The 16,056-nt window shown below is 33.2% G+C and overlaps 1 protein-coding gene across 5 annotated transcripts in view; it reads right to left on the reverse strand.

Moving 5' to 3' along the window:
• Nucleotides 1-16,056, reverse strand: part of ed (echinoid) — a 271,443-nt gene that overhangs the window by 49,775 nt on the left and 205,612 nt on the right. For 3 of the 5 annotated variants that reach the window (XM_065359123.1, XM_065359121.1, XM_065359120.1), the window contains exon 1: nt 5,401-5,721. The exons of 1 other annotated variant lie outside the window; for it this stretch is intronic. In XM_065359123.1, coding sequence (XP_065215195.1) covers nt 5,401-5,464 — 64 coding nt within the window. In that variant the 5' untranslated portion in view covers nt 5,465-5,721. Of the gene's footprint in view, nt 1-5,400; nt 5,723-16,056 lie in introns of those variants that run through there. One more of the 5 variants, XM_065359122.1, reaches the window with a different exon arrangement.

Raw genomic sequence — 16,056 nt, forward strand, 5'->3', positions numbered from 1 at the left:
TTAAAAATTGTTATTGCCAATTTTTTAAAATGTTTTACACAATTTTATTACCTATACGTTTTGAGATTTTTTTCTGAAATTTTTTATAGGTTTTTTTCTGCAATTTGTGTACAATTTTTGAAAAACTTTTTTTTCAATTTATTTATAAAATTCTAACGAGCTCTCAGCGCTCTTCTCTCTTCCCTTCGCTGACAGAATAAAACATGAAAACAAATATCCATTTTGGTCGTAATATCTCCCCCTCTGCTTCCCTCCCCTTTATCTGTACACATCGATTCTCGTGTAGTGATAAAATTAAAACATCGCCATCCTTACTCTCTTCCACCATTTTGAATTCAGTTCAGCCACCTCTGTGTGGAAAAATTACACACGTTTCACGTATGGAAAAAAATTGATAAGAGTAAACCATTTGGGAAATAATTTTAAAAAATCGCATCTTCTCCATCGAGAACTAGCGAACGGGTTCAACGCGACTATTTTTCATCGCGAATACAAAGGGCACGTGCGCAAATTAACACTTCATCGGTACGAATGCTCGTATATTACATTCTTCAATCGTGTTTTCAAAAAGGCAAGGGGGATAAAGGGGGAGGTTCATCTAGGGAAAACCCAAACCCATACGATCGAGAGACTGGTATCGAAAATTAACCCGATTCTATGTGGTAAGCTTTCGCGGTTACAGGTGCACAGCTGTGCCATGTGTCGCGATGCAGGTTCTTCTTGGGGAATTTGATCGTTTTTCGATTTACGAGCCGAATACAGAGCTAACGTACTCGTATAAGCCAAGTCCAGGGAAATGGATCTGATTTGAAATATATATTACAGAAAGTGAGCTTGTAAATTGCGAAGGAAAAAATGTCGTGGAATGTGGGGGGATGACTATAAGAGGGTAAAAATGTTTCTATTACGTGGAAAGAATACGTTTAGATGTATCAATTGCCTTCGCTTGGCCATTATGTGGCTGGTTTGCTTTCAGGTTTGGAGTTTCGAGGTACAGTACTTCCTATACGAGTCTTGGTGCAGAAAGAAAGAGAACTGCGTGTTGGCAGTTTAAATGTTTCTAAATAGTGAGGGTTTGGGGTTAAGTTGACGATCAAGTTGAAAGTGCATTCGGTGTGTGTGGAGTGGGGAGGTCGAGGTGACTACCATTTGAAGAAAACATCTTATCTGCGAATTCCATTAATGGCAGTTTACCCCTTTGTTAATCCTCCTCGCGTTGAGGGATTGATGGTACACCTATAAAGTTTTTGCGATTTTGTGGGGTCGCAGCTTCGTACGCCGGATTACTATGAATTTCAATAATGGCTTTTTTCTGCACTCTGCCTGTCTGTCTCTGTCTAGTTTACGCGGCTCGTGTGCATGTCTCTGGTGTAATATGAAAGAGAGATGCTTTTTTTTAATGCGATTTAAATGGCGGCGAAGGCACTAGCGTCGTTAATTTGACTGGTTTGCTATATAGATGGAAGATTTAACCGCCTCTGGAACCATATTCCACCCGTAGCCAGATTTCTTCTACGTGAAATCGAAAAAAAATTTATCGTTTTGCTCGTTTAAAGTTGCTTTTTTTTCATCCTGCAGCCTTCGGGCTGTCTAACGTGTCATGATTTTCGTCGAACTCGACACTCGACGCGTATACCTATTGGAAAGTGAAAGAAAGAAATGAACGAAAACACCTCAACAATTCTCTACGTAGATATACCTTTAGTCGCGATTACGCAGGCAAATATACGAAATTAACGTCGTTTACAGATGTAATTTTCATTATTCAATACGAAAAGCTCGCCGGCTTTATATCGATGACAGTTGTAACCCAGTTGCCAGCGCATTAAGGTACACCTTGACTCTTTGATACCATTTATCATTTCGATGGAACGCGAAAGGTGAAAAAAAATTAGGGTGCGGTTTTTTTTTTTATCTTGAACTACGCTACGCCATGTACTGTTTTCACGACAAGAGTGTTGTTTGTAGCATTTTTTATTTTTACCCTCTTCATGATGCCAAATTCAGTATACACAACTACGACAACCGCGACGACGACGACGATGGCGAATAAAAACAACAACAACTATAACGTAGGTAACGGCTCGTGAAACGTTTATGTAGCGAAAAGTACGTATACCACACACTTGTATACGAGTGTACAACAATGTTGTATGTATAAATGTACCAGGGAGGTTAATCGAATATAAATTTCATACTTAATCCAATTAACAACGATAGAGGGTTAAAACATTGGCGAGTATTAGATGATTATGTACCCCGTACTATGTATTATTATCGTTACATATGCAACCACAAACACACCGAGGATTAATAGTTTGACTACTCGTTGTACCTTCCTAGCTATAGTTCTACGAATAATATCGAAAAATTACTAGTCGATTTTCAACCCTTTGCTGAGGTAACGATGAAGTGGTTTTTTGGAAAAATTATATCGAATGAATTTTCTACTGGGGGATGAATTTTCAAATTTTCGTGCGTGTTTTTGAGTTTGAGGTGTAAAAAAATTGGAATTTTGATAATCAAATCAATAAATTTGTGAAATTGAAGAAAAAAAAAACAGAAAAAAAAATCACGGAAATAAAAATGTGAAATGAACAGTCAAAAATACCTAGTAATCATAATAAAAAATTTGAAAAAAATAAAACGCTTTGAAACGTTACAAAATTCTAAGTTCATTAGAAAAAATCAGCGTAAGTTGCGTAAAATTACAATAAAAATAGTAAAAAATGAATCAAAAATTGTTCGAATTATTTTTTTTTTATAAATGGTTGAAACTCGATAAATTTTACGAAAGAAAACGCGACAAAAGTTTCAAAATGAAAGCATTAAACATAAGAAATGAGTTGAAATTACGCTGGATCCCCCGCCCCCATTTTTCGAACTTCACAGAATGGAAGAAAAGTGTGCTCAGTGGGTTGAAAAAAATTGTTCAACAAATTCAAGTGCTGTCAATCCGCGACAAATTGGCAAATTTTTAATAAAAATGGACCATTTTCTCGAATTTAAAAAAAAATAATTTGTTAGGTAGTTATTGGGGTTTTTCACACTTTTTGCCACTTCTTCTTGAGCTTTGGACTTAATTCACTATTTTCACTATCTTTTGCACACCCTATCAAAGAAGCGTAGAAATCGTTGAATAATGTAATGAAAATCTCGTAAAATTGTGTCGAAAAATAATTCAAATTATTTATAAAAATTTGTTAAAACGCTTGTACGATTATAAATGGAAATGAATGAAAACTGGATCAAAACTGCTTCAAACAAAATTATCAAATTAAAAAAAAAACTCACCGAAATAAAAATGTGAAATAAACAGTCAAAATAGAAGGTAATCATAATCGAATATTTGGAAAAAATAAAACGCTTTAAAACATTAATGAATCAAAATTGTTTGAATTTTTTTTTTTTTAAATAAATGATTAAAACTTGATAAATTTTACAGCAACGCAATAAAAGTTTCAAAATGAAAGCATTAATAAACATAAGAAATGAGTTGAAATTACGCTGGATTTTCCCCCTTTTTTAAACTTCGGAGAGTGAAAGAAAAGTGTGTTCAGAGGATTAAAAAACATCGTTCAAATTGGTTGATAAAACTCAAGTGGTAAGAATTACATAATTAAAAATCGTTATTAAAAATTATCGTACGAAAATATTTTGAAAAATACACCAAAATAACTGTACAAAAATCGTTCAAATTACCTAAACATTTTCGAAAATTCAATAAATATTGATAAAATTTCGTGAAAAATAATTCAAATTAGTTTTAAAAATTTTTAAATGGTACCTATAAAAATGTCAAAAAAATGTAATATTGAATTACTTCAAATGTAGGATTAAATTTGTACCTACAAATTCAATAGAAACGAACCCAAAAGCTGTAAAAATTTAAACCAAACTAAGTAAATCGTTTTGATTGACAAAATATATTTTTTTAATTCAAAATTATTTTCTATTTTTTTAAAATTTAAAATATGTTCAATTGTTCATTAAAAAATTCGAAATAATTTTTAAAAAAAATAGTTCAGTCGTGATCTTTGACCTTTTAAAACGCGTAAAACTTTTATCCCATTTTTTTTTTTTTTTTTTTTTTTTTTTTTTTAAAAAAACAAATCAGAATTGTTTTTTGACTTTTGCTACAGAAAAGGCACGTTGATGAAGAAAAATTAATTAAAAAAATTGAAGTAATAAGGTATTTTTTTTTAAATCCAAAATGATGTTTCTCCGTTTTCTTATCAGAATTATTTTTTCAAAAAAATCAAAAATTCAAAAAATATAAAAAAATGTTTGAAAAAAATAATAAAATTGATAATTAAAATACATAAAGTGCTGTAAAATTGATTTTAATTAATTTTAGAAAATTATTAAACAGAATAAAACACAAAATTGGAATTAGTAGGTAAAATTTCATAATATTGGAAAAAGTTGAACTAAGAAAATTATCGAACAAAATTGTTATCAAAAAAGGAAAAGTGCACTTTATTTGGCAGAAGTGAGGGAGTGAGCGAGGGAAGGGGGGGGGGGTGTGCCAAATGTTGACCACTATTTACTATCAGCTTCTGACGTCACTCGAGATATTTATTACGATGATCAAGTTTTGGCACATTTCCTCAATTTGTTTTTACAATTATTGATGATAATTTTTGTATAATATCTCGGCATTGAAAAAAATCAATAAAATACTTAATCGCGAATATTATTCAAATGTTCACCAAAATCGTTGAAATGTCACAAACTTATTAAAAAAAAAAAAATCAAAAGTAATCTAGTTCTATAAAAAACTGAAAAAGCGTCAAATTTAATGATCTTTTGCAATATTTTTAATCAACTTTTTAAAATTTATCAAGTTTTACGAAAATGTCACTTTATTTTGTAAGTAAGTTCAGCACTTTTTGGAAAAGAAATGTTAATTTCACACCAAGTATCTTCGACGTTGTTTTTAAAAAAAATAGTCAAAATGAATTTTTAAACGAAATTCAGTATTTTTTCCACATTTACCATTATTTATTTTTTATTTTATTTTTTTTTTTGATGTTGCACAATCTAGTTTTTGTACGAAAACGTAACTTTTTCATCGATTGATTTGCTGGAAAATTGATAAAATATTTTTTTTTTTAAATTCAAAATCAGGCTTACTGATGTTTTAAATTTTTTTCAATTTTTTGAATCAGTTACAAAAACTTAGAAAAAATACAACATTGAAAATATTTTTTTTCTAGGAAAGTTCCTTTTTCCCTTTCAATTTATTCTTATCAGAGAATCCAAAATTCAGGTCACCTTTCCCTCCACACACGAACCCCCTCCCCTCCCCCCAAATAAACACCCACACATTACATAACACACAAAACACGTGCAAATCAAACACACACAGAAATATCAATCACTGAAACAGCAACATACCAGCGACGAGGAATAATTTAAAGACTAGATAGAATGAAAAACCGTCTGCTCCGGTCCAATCCATAATGGTATAGTTAATAAATTTATGACATCTGCGTAAACACTGATCACTAATCACTAATCACTAACACTGATCACAATCACAATAATAAGAGTAACATAAACCCAAGCAAAGATTCCGGCTCGCATAATAATTTATTTAACCACGTTAATATTCTCGGCATACGAAACAACACCATGACCATCATACACAAACACGTCGAAGCACTGCAACAAACTAACTGATGTGATATTGAGATCACCGGACCAGCATAGACGAAGCAAGGGTCGCGGTCGACGATAAACACCGAAACCGGTAGGATAGACGGAGAGACCGGAGCAGGGAGGAGAAAAAAAAACCAGCGAAACGCAGCAGAAGGGATGTTCGAGACTCGACGTTGGATGCTGGAAGCTGGAGCTGGATATTAAAAACGCGTCATAACGGATTTTATTACCCTTCAGCCGAAGCGTGTACTGCCCTGTTGGCTGTGTTAGTCGATGTTTGATGGGCGATGTTGCGAACTGCACAAGGCGAAGGCAACATGTCGGGGGAGTTTTTAATATAGCGCATGAAAAATAATATTTCCACTGTGATACGTTTTAAATTGCGATTTCTGTTTTAAGTAGTCATTTTGGTTATGTGTATTTACCGACCATACTTATATTAAAATTTCACCGCCGACTGTACACGATATACTATACAGTACAGATACACTTTGGCTTCGGGTTTGCATGCTCTAGTTGTGTGGTGGTGCTTTTTACCCATAAACGATACACACAGAAGTGAAAAAAATATATAAAATAACCCGGTAGTTACTTTAAACACACAGTGTACATTTTCACTTCCTTTATGGCATGTACGTGTATTAGTCATCAATGCACTCTGATAGGTCGCACCAACAAAATGCACAAGATGCTGAATTCTGATCAAGCTATAAGTTTACCAAAAACCATAAGCTACGTGAAATTTATACCCCATAGATACGTACCTAGCTAAGAAAAAAAAAAGAGAATTTTATAATACGGACGTTATACGCTAAATCACGACAGATTTCTTCTTTTTTTCCCTTCTTCGCCAACCCTTTTTTTTTTTTTTTTTTCAAGTGGGTATCTTTTCAGAAGAGTGTCTATTTCGATGTCGACCCGTCGTCGTCGACCGCTATAAACGCGTTGAGAAATTTTTTTTTCTCGAGTATAAATTTTACCCTCGTATGCGACTTTTTCCTTCACGCTGAAAGAAAAACTCTGGGCTTCGTGTACATTTTCTTAGATTTATAATGTTCGTTTGACACGTACATATGAGTTTACTAGCGTATAGGTTTTTTTTTGTAGGTAACGATTTGTGAAAAAAATATTTCGTTTGACGATTAAAATATATAGTAGGTAGGTACGGTAGAAGTGCATACGAGAGCAGATTTTCACCTATTTTGTTTCGATAAACGCGTATTATTGATCATTTGTAGCTTTATTGAGAGGGGGTGGGAAGGAGGATGGTTTTTGTGAAAGTTTTGAAAAATCGTTCTTTTCATTTTTGAGGCACAGGAGGAAGAGCGAGGGAGTGAGTTAATTTCTCACAATTTATGATAATTATGACTTCATACTTGCATCACTGCATTCTTCTTCAGAATCCACGATTCTTCTCGATGGGTTTGCAAAGCTGACGTAAATTGGCACTTACCTAAAACATAGAAAAAAACAAATACATTAGATACATTTTGAAAATTTTAAAATATACAGGATGGTTTTTAAAAATTCAAAAACCCGGAATATTGGTATTTTAAAATATAATTCCGAATCTTGACAAATATGGCAAAGAAAAAAATGAAGATTAGGTACGGAATCTTATTTATGTATAATTTCTTAAAATAGTAAAATTTGCCAATAATTCGTGAGAAAGTAGAGAAAGATTGGAATAAACTCAGACTATTTTCGACACAATAAGCCGTAGTCCAAGTCACAAATCAATTTTTCAAAAATTCATTTTTTTAAACATATAATATCAATTTTGGAACAAATATTTGTAATTTTGAAAATGGGAGTAGCAAAGGAAAGAGAAGAAAGGACAGAATGTTTCAAAACTCATTTTTGAACACACACAAAATAGTTCTTTTACAATTTACTCATAGTTTATGTATGTTCCCAGCCACATTGGAATCACTGGAAACGAAGCTGTTGATACTTATGCAAAATCTGCAACTACTCTTTCCCCCTTACCATCATCACAGCTGACGACATCAAATCTTTTCTCACTCAAAATACGTATATACATGAATTGGCAAAATTTCTGGTCCCAACAAACAACCAACAAGCTCTTTCAACATAAAAAATCAGTTCATCCTTGGAAAAACCTATCCCACTTAAATAGACTTGAAAAAGTTATCTTGACAAGACTGAGAATTGGACACACCAAAATTACACATAACCATCTTTACCTAAAAGCCCCCAAGCCCTCATGTCAATTTTGCTCATCTGAACCTATATCTGTTGAACGCCTACTTTTCTATTGTCCCCAATTACACCAAGATCGATTAGCTTTCCAAATAGATGAACACTCTCTCTCCATCCCTGACAACCCCTCCGAAATGGAAAAATTTATTACTCTTGTTAAAAAACACAACCTGACAAATTTAATATAATCTTACGTAGGGTGTAATAATCTTGTAATTATAAACACCAAAAAAAAAAAATTCTCATTTCTATTTGACACAAAAACGAGGGATTGGGGCGAGGGAGAGGAATGGAGGAAATTAAAAAACTTGAAAAAAAAAACAATCAGATGTATTAAAACGAAAATGCAAGAGAAATTAAAACTTAATACGAAAAACAGGGATTACGAAGCTGAAAACAGGACTTCGACATGATTTTTAAACCTTAGGGTGGTCCTGATTTTAAAATTTTGCTTTTTTAAGCTTCCATCACTTCAGGTTTTTGGGTTTTATGAGAAAACAATTCTTTATTTTTGGATTTTATCTCTAGAGAGAGAAAAATGTATGTTAAAGCCCTCTCCCAGGACTTGAAAAAAAAATAGGTGTGGTAAATTGATAATTCTATAATTCTCTATTTTTTGAATTTTCATTCAAGTTCAAAAAATATGTCCTAAAGCTGGGTCCTCTCAGAAGTTGAAAAAAATACAAAAAAAAATATAATAAACAAATTGCCATTAAAACTTTTTAATTCATCTGCGAGATGAATTTTTCTGAATAACCTTTTTTTCAAGAAGAACTGTATTAATCTAGTGCAGATTTTCTACTCGCAAAAACAAAAGAATCGAGAAAATGAAAAAGAAAAAAAATACGAATTTTTCTTGTGAAAATTCTTCTGAATAGTTTTTCATTTGGAAAAAACCTCTCCTCTCCTCTCCCCTAAAAAGGGAGTTAAAAAACTTACTTCATTTCATTCAATATTTAGAACCATTTCGAGACAAAAATTAAAAATCGTTGACAAATTTTTTAATTAAATTTTTTGATTTTTTTTCAACGTGTGGTTGGGAGGGGCTCCCTAGGGAGGAAAAAACAACTTAGGGATCACAGAATTATTTTTTTTGAATGGGCATCACAAAAAAGAATTCTGACGCAGACAATAGAAATATTTGAAAAATTTACTCGCTTTTTTCCCACAATTTTGGAGGGCTCTAAAAATATAGGGCTTCAGAATAATTCTGATACATAAATTAGGATTTTTGCAAAAAAAATCAATAATTTTTTGAGGGGGGAGAGAGGAAGAGAGCTCCAGGCAACAATTCAGGAATTTTTTTTGTTTCATAAAAACCTACGACAACTGTGGGGGGGGGGGGGGGGTTATTTCTTCCGAGCATAATTGGAAATTACTCTAATTAGGAACCTAATCCCCCTCTCTCGTAGTTTTTTTTCATTTCTATAATAATTTTCAGATTTTACATCGATAAGTTCAAGTCCAACATAAAGAGATACATATCAATTTAAGTTCATCATTCATTCATTCAGAAATGATGACCTAATTACCAAATTCTTGGTTTTTGGCAATCAGGACAGGGTGAGAGAGGGAACCTTACTGGAAATTTCTCGTAGTGCACCAATAATTTATAATTTTATATCGAGGGCAGCTCACTTTTCCAAAGTAGTTTAAACACGTAGATACCTATCTGAAAAAATTTTCAAGATAGAAATTCAAATTTTTGGGTTTTTTGAAAAATTTTCTTCCTCGTGAATGAAATTTTGGCAGGAGAGAAAAGGAAAGGACAGAAAAGATAATGTGAGGAGTTCATTGATAGGAACACTTTATTTCATTTCATTTTCCAATGCACTTTCACAGTTCACTTTCCGTTATTATCGCTTTTATTTCGTCAAATAAATTCTTGGTACTTACAGAAAATAAAGTTCATTTTTTTCCAACTTTTGAAACGAAAAAAGTGACTTTGTTTTTGAAAAGTTCATGATCTTGCCAAATTTTTTTTAGCAACTTCGTGGTTTTTTTATACATAATCGAAATTTTTGAAAAAAAAACATTATTTTATAGATTTAAAATTCATCACCTTAATCAAAAAACATAACTTATAAACATGGCGAATTCCATATAAGCCTCCTTACGAAGGGTGTAATAATCTGGTAATTAAAAACACCCCCCCCCCCCCAAAAAAAAGTTGTTTAATTTTCTTTTCAATCATTTAAATAATCGATGAAGTGTCTGCCCAATTTACGGGGAGTTCAACAAATCCTGAAAGTTTTGCATTTGTTAATTGGTTTCAAAGTTTTGAATAAAAATGGCGACACTGATTCGGCGTCTTTAAACATTCTCATCTGCTGAGAATAAGGCATTTTTGAGGTGACGAGGGGCGGAGGGTTCTGGTCTAAAAAATATTCCCCGACCTGAAAAATGAATTTTCTCAGAAAGGGAATAACCAGTATCTGAGAAATACTGCACTTGCAGGAAATTTTGAAAATCTCCGACGAAAAATTTTGCATTTTGATTCGGAGATTTTAATATTATAGGCAACCTGCTTTCAATCTCCACCATTTTTTTTGTTCAAAATTCAATCTTTTTACGAAAACCAACCCTAAATAATTTTTTCCAGTTCTATTTCGGTGCGGCGATTTTGTGTTGTAAGCAACTTGCGGTTACACTCGTACAATAATTTATTAAGAGATCGACGATAAATACATAATTTATTACGAGATTGACGATTACAAAAGGTTAAGGACGTTATCGTCGGACAAAATTTGCGTAATATTCGAATGCATGTGCGTGTATTTTACATACCATATACTATATACCATACTCCATATACCACGACTAGTTGCGTACCTACCTTCACTTTCACCACAAACTCAACTGAACACGAGTAGGTAAATAAAATTAGGGGGTAGAAGTGGAGGCAGTATCGATTGAATTTTCTCTATGGTCACTGGTCAGTATTATGGTTGATTATGGTATGGTATACGATACCTATATAAGTAAGTAAGTCGAGTATAGGAACATAATGTTTGGAATTTTATTAGACAGTACAGAGGAGACTCTCTTATTACAATTAGACAGCGGAGTATAAGAAGGTGGTTAATTAAAATAAATGAGTCGGTAAGAAGTTTATAGTCTGTCGTTTATTTTTATTAATCGATATTGATGGGGGCTGGTTGCCGGTTACGTAGCTCATTCGGCCTACTCTCCGCATTCCCTGGAGTAATAAAATTTTGGTAGATAAGGTCTTTACATTACTCGGCCAAAAGTACTCGTACAGTACACGTCTGTGTAGCCTTTAGGAACCAATACACATAAGACGTTTGCTGATATTTTACCCCAGCATGGTTTTAATACCTTGTAAAAGACTATATAAAACGCTTTTAACGAGCCCGAAATTTTTTTTCCATCGATGATATTCGAATTTAATTCGGAAGCCGTGACTCGATAATACGCAATCATAATAAAAATGTAATGTTGTAAGGGGGATAAGAAAAGAAAAATAGGCGATAATTTGATATATCGCGATAATACGATTGTGTAGTACTGCTTACTCGTATATTCGTGTTTATGTGGAAAACGTATTAGACTCGAAAATTGAGAATGAGAACGTAAAGTCGCACGTAATTAAGGCGACGAATAACGTATACAAAAGTCGAATTACCGCGACTCGAGAAACGAAGTGTAATTTTCCGCAAAAGCAACGACGCGTAAGGTTATACCGCATAGTACTACACCTTTTACCTGCACCTTTTTCCTTCTGTCTGCCGACGAGCTGAACGTTTCCCATATAGACAAATTTTCCCAGTGCATGACGCTAAGGATAGGAGGTAAAATTACATATTTTTTTTACGCCCTGCCACCTTCGTCGTCGCGTCGAGAAGTTATTCGTATCTTCATATGTCGTCGTATAATATAATGTGGAGAATCCATTTCGAGCGATTCTATTAACGAATCTCATTAACGAGTGTTTCAGCTTTTTTCGGAGGTCTTCAATGTGTGGCTTTCTTTCCAATTATAAAGCTGTAGGGTGTTTGAAAGAGATTACGAAGCAGGGGTTGACGACCTGTATGGAGATCTGGATTTGGAGGGGTGTTGAAGGTAGAGTGGCTCACTCCAAGTTGTCGAAATTGATTTTGGAAACAAAGTTTTCTAAAAGACACTTGGAAAAGTGATGACTTTTTTGGGGGAAAATTGGAAATGAAGGTGATCGAATTTTTTTCGAATTTTTCGCCTGAATTTGGGTGAAAATTGATGGCTGGAAGAGGGGAGGGATCTAATTATGATCTTTTCAATTTCATAAATCTATGGATTAAGATTTCCCCTCATCTAATGAGCTTTGAAATTTTTCAAAAAAATTACATGATTGAAATAAAATGAAGATTTTTGGAACCACTAAAAAGGGAAAACTATCATAAAAACCTGCTCCGTCGAATAAGTGGATGTATTGTGCTTTTTAAAATGCAATTTTCCATGAATAATTTTTCATCGTAATTTTACGAAATGTGAATAAATGATACCTACTTTTCAAGCACAACAGCTTTGAAGAGATGATCAAGTTAAAAATTTGCTTTTGAGGACAGAATTGATTAAAAATATTGATATTTTAGCAATATCTGATCAATTTTTGAAATTTCATATTATGAAGAATTTTTTAGAGCTAAAACATGGAATCACATTTTGATCACAAAAAAAAATGCATTTCATTTTAAGATCACTTCAAGTAACTTTTTTCCAGAATTAAATCGAAAAATTGATAAGAACAAGGAACTGAAAGGAAAATTCAAATTCAAATAGCCCTAGAAAAATTCGCTTCTTTGAATTGTTTTTTTTTTTTTTTTTTTGGAACAGCCTTTTTTCCAATTGTTGATGAAATCGGGTTCAAACACGAAACTGATTTTGCTTCGATTTCAACAATTCTTTCAATCCAACAAATCAGCTCAATTTTTAAGAAAACGTAAAATTAATTGCAAAATAATAGGCGAAAAAGGAGAAGGATAAAGGGGTAGGTAGAATACAGCAATTCAAAAAATGTTCAGCTAGACTAGAACGTACATACTGGTAAAAGCTAGGCTGGCTCTTGAGGTGACCTTTTTTTCGATTTTTTTTTCAACCTTTTATTTTCAAAAATTACTGAAAATTTCAACCCTTCAACTTAAAATTTAATTACGCGAAGAGACCCCTTCAACCAGTTGAAAAAATGAAAAAATTCACAGGGTATCTAACAAAACTCCCAGACAAGAAATTACTTTTTTATGACCTATTTTTCAAATTTTTACCGCAAGAAAATACCCCCCCCCCCAATTACATGACTTGAAATCATGAGGAATTTTTTTTTTAATTTTTAGGCAAAGTAAGTATTTCAGTTTTTTGATTTTTCCGACTTTTTGAACAAATTGTTCATATTTTTTTTGTTTTTTTTTCATTTTATGGGGTTTAAAAATTTTTTTAAAGTGTGTTTCGAGCCAAATTTATGAATTTTTCATTACTTTCACAACCGTTAGACACCCTGATCCACTTTATCTAAAAAAATTTTTTTTACCTCGAAATTCATCTAAATAATCCTTCTTTTTAAGAAAATTTCTCTCCTGGCCCCCAAGCTTTATTTTGATGCTATTGCATGGTGCTCATTCCCTCCCCCCCTCCCTGGGAAAAAGAGATATTTTTTTTTAAATAACAAAGTTTTGACTATGAAATGAAAATTTTCAAAAAATTTCCATTCAGTCCAAATTTAAGTTTTCTTTACTTTTTCCTATTTGTTGGAGGGGGGGGGGGTATTCAATTTGCAAGGCGATCAATATGTTTGGAAAGCTGAGGGAAGTTCTTTTTGGAGAAAGGGGTTAATTCTGACTATTTAAATGAGACATTTTCAAAAACTGTTCACTGACTTCGATTCATCTAATTTTTTTTTTCAAATGAGGAAACTTCATAAAAAATGGAACATAACAGTTTAAGGGATCAGGCGAGGTTTTTTCTTGAAATTAGGATTATCCAGAAGAATTCTGACTCAGAAATGGGGAATTTGGTTACAACAAATTGTTTCCATCAATCGTAGAAAACGAGGACCAGCAGAGAGGTAGACTTGCGTTTTCCTCAGTTACAAAAATTCACCTTAAAATTGAACAAATCAGGTTCTAGCTTCAAATTTCAAAAATATTGGGGAAGAAATGAAATTGCACAACCATTTATACGGAATCGAGAAATTCTGTTCTAACTAGGAAACGTAAATAAAACTTAACTTTCAGCAGAAAAATTTAGATTTACAGTGGGCTATTTTTATCGTTTTTCTTGCAAACCGTTACTTCACTTCCTCCCCTCCCTTCCTCCCCTCCCTTCCTCCCTCCCAAGCCTCGCACACTCAGTTAAAAACTCCATCAACACAGGTAACATAGCCACAAAAAAATATAAACCCCCGAAGAACACACTCGTATAGAAGAATTTTAATTAAAAAATCGTTAAAAGTTAATAATTTTTCCACATAGAGATATACAGGTATACAGCTACGATAGAGCAAAAAAAACACACACCAACCCATATCCATTCGAACGTATTAAAAAAATATATATTATAATAAGCAACATGGGTCATCGGTCGTATAGGCTCTCCAGCAACACAAAATCCTTTTCCGATGTGCAAATAGGTATATAGACTGTTTATTAGCACTCAATCATCCCTATTAATACGAAGGGTTGGTTGGTCGATCGGGGTTGGGCAGGCATTCGCATAGTGGATTATTTTTTCAAGCTTATGGCATTTAATACCGAGCATATTTGTGGGCTGGAATCAATATTACGCGAATATTTTTAATAAATCTACTCTATGGTCATTCGTAAATTAACCAACACTCTATCAATTCGTATTTATAAATATTAAAAACTACCTACCAACCTACAATATATATGAAACGACCCCCCACCCCCATTACAACCCTATAGCTTCAATTCTAGAAAAAAAATCGAAAGAAAAAAAAACAACATGACAGTATGCACTCCAAATACCTGAAATCATCTACATTCCCATAGAGTAAATTAATTTCTTCTCTTCTTTTTTTTTCTCTCTCTCTCTTTCTCGTAACATCCAACCCCTAATACTAATTTCACATTCTGTCAGTATGCCTTCTACTCAAAGGCCTAAAACAACAATTCCTATCTCTCTATTTAGACCGGGTAATTTTTTTTCTTTTTAGTGTGCGTAGCACACTATTGGTTTCGTTCCGAAAGTTGAAAAATTCTTTGGCTCGAATGTTCTCTTAGAGGAATGGGCCGATTTTTTTGAATCTTTCGTAGGTAGGTGAGGCATAACTTGAGGGAGGGAATGTCGTAATTATAATTGCAATTACTCAATTAGCTTCTTGAGTAATTGCAATTAATTACGAAAATTTGTACCAAAAAAAGAATAAAAAAAGGGAAAAGGGCCATATCAAAAGGGAAGCCGACAAAAGCGAAGCCGACTTTAAATTTTCAAAATTGAACAATGAGAAAGGTATCAAAAGGGAAGCCGACATCGGTTTTAAAATGTAACACTGCAGGGGTCCTAAAATATTCTTATCTACAGTGTTATCTTTCCCATTGTTCAATTTTAGACTAGATGCCGAAAGCAGGTGGTTACCCTTTCGGAATGAAAACCCACCAGTCATTTGTGAAACACCTGCAGGTGTTTCATTTACACACGTAGATGCTGAAAGCAGGTGGTTACCCTTTCAGAATCAAAACCTCCAGTCATTTGTGATTTTGCTGTGCTCCCAAGAGGTTCTCTCAATCTCTCAGTACTGCAGTGCTTATGCTTTCCTGATATATCGCGTTGTGCTCCGGAGCTTTCAGAATAGCATAGCATAGTGTATTCGGAATCGCGTTGTGCTTTTTTTTTCAAAATCGTGTTGTGCTTTTTTTTGAAATCACGTTGTGCTTTTTTTTCAAAATCGAGTTTTTTTTAAAAATCACGTTGTGCTTTTTTTTTCAAAGTTCGCGTTGCGCTTCTTTTTTAAAATCGCGTTGTGCTTTTTTTTTCAAAATCGAGTTGTTTTTTTTTAAAATCACATTGTGCTTTTTTTTCAAAGTTCACGTTGCGCTTCTTTTTTAAAATCGCGTTGTGCTTTTTTTTAAAAATTGTGTTGTGCTTTTTTTTCGAAATCTAGTGCTTTTCAATTCCTAAAATTTGCATTGTGTTTTTTTTCAAAGTTCGCGTTGT

The sequence above is a fragment of the Planococcus citri genome, chromosome 3 (assembly GCF_950023065.1).
Source record: "Planococcus citri chromosome 3, ihPlaCitr1.1, whole genome shotgun sequence".
NCBI lineage: Eukaryota > Metazoa > Arthropoda > Insecta > Hemiptera > Pseudococcidae > Planococcus > Planococcus citri.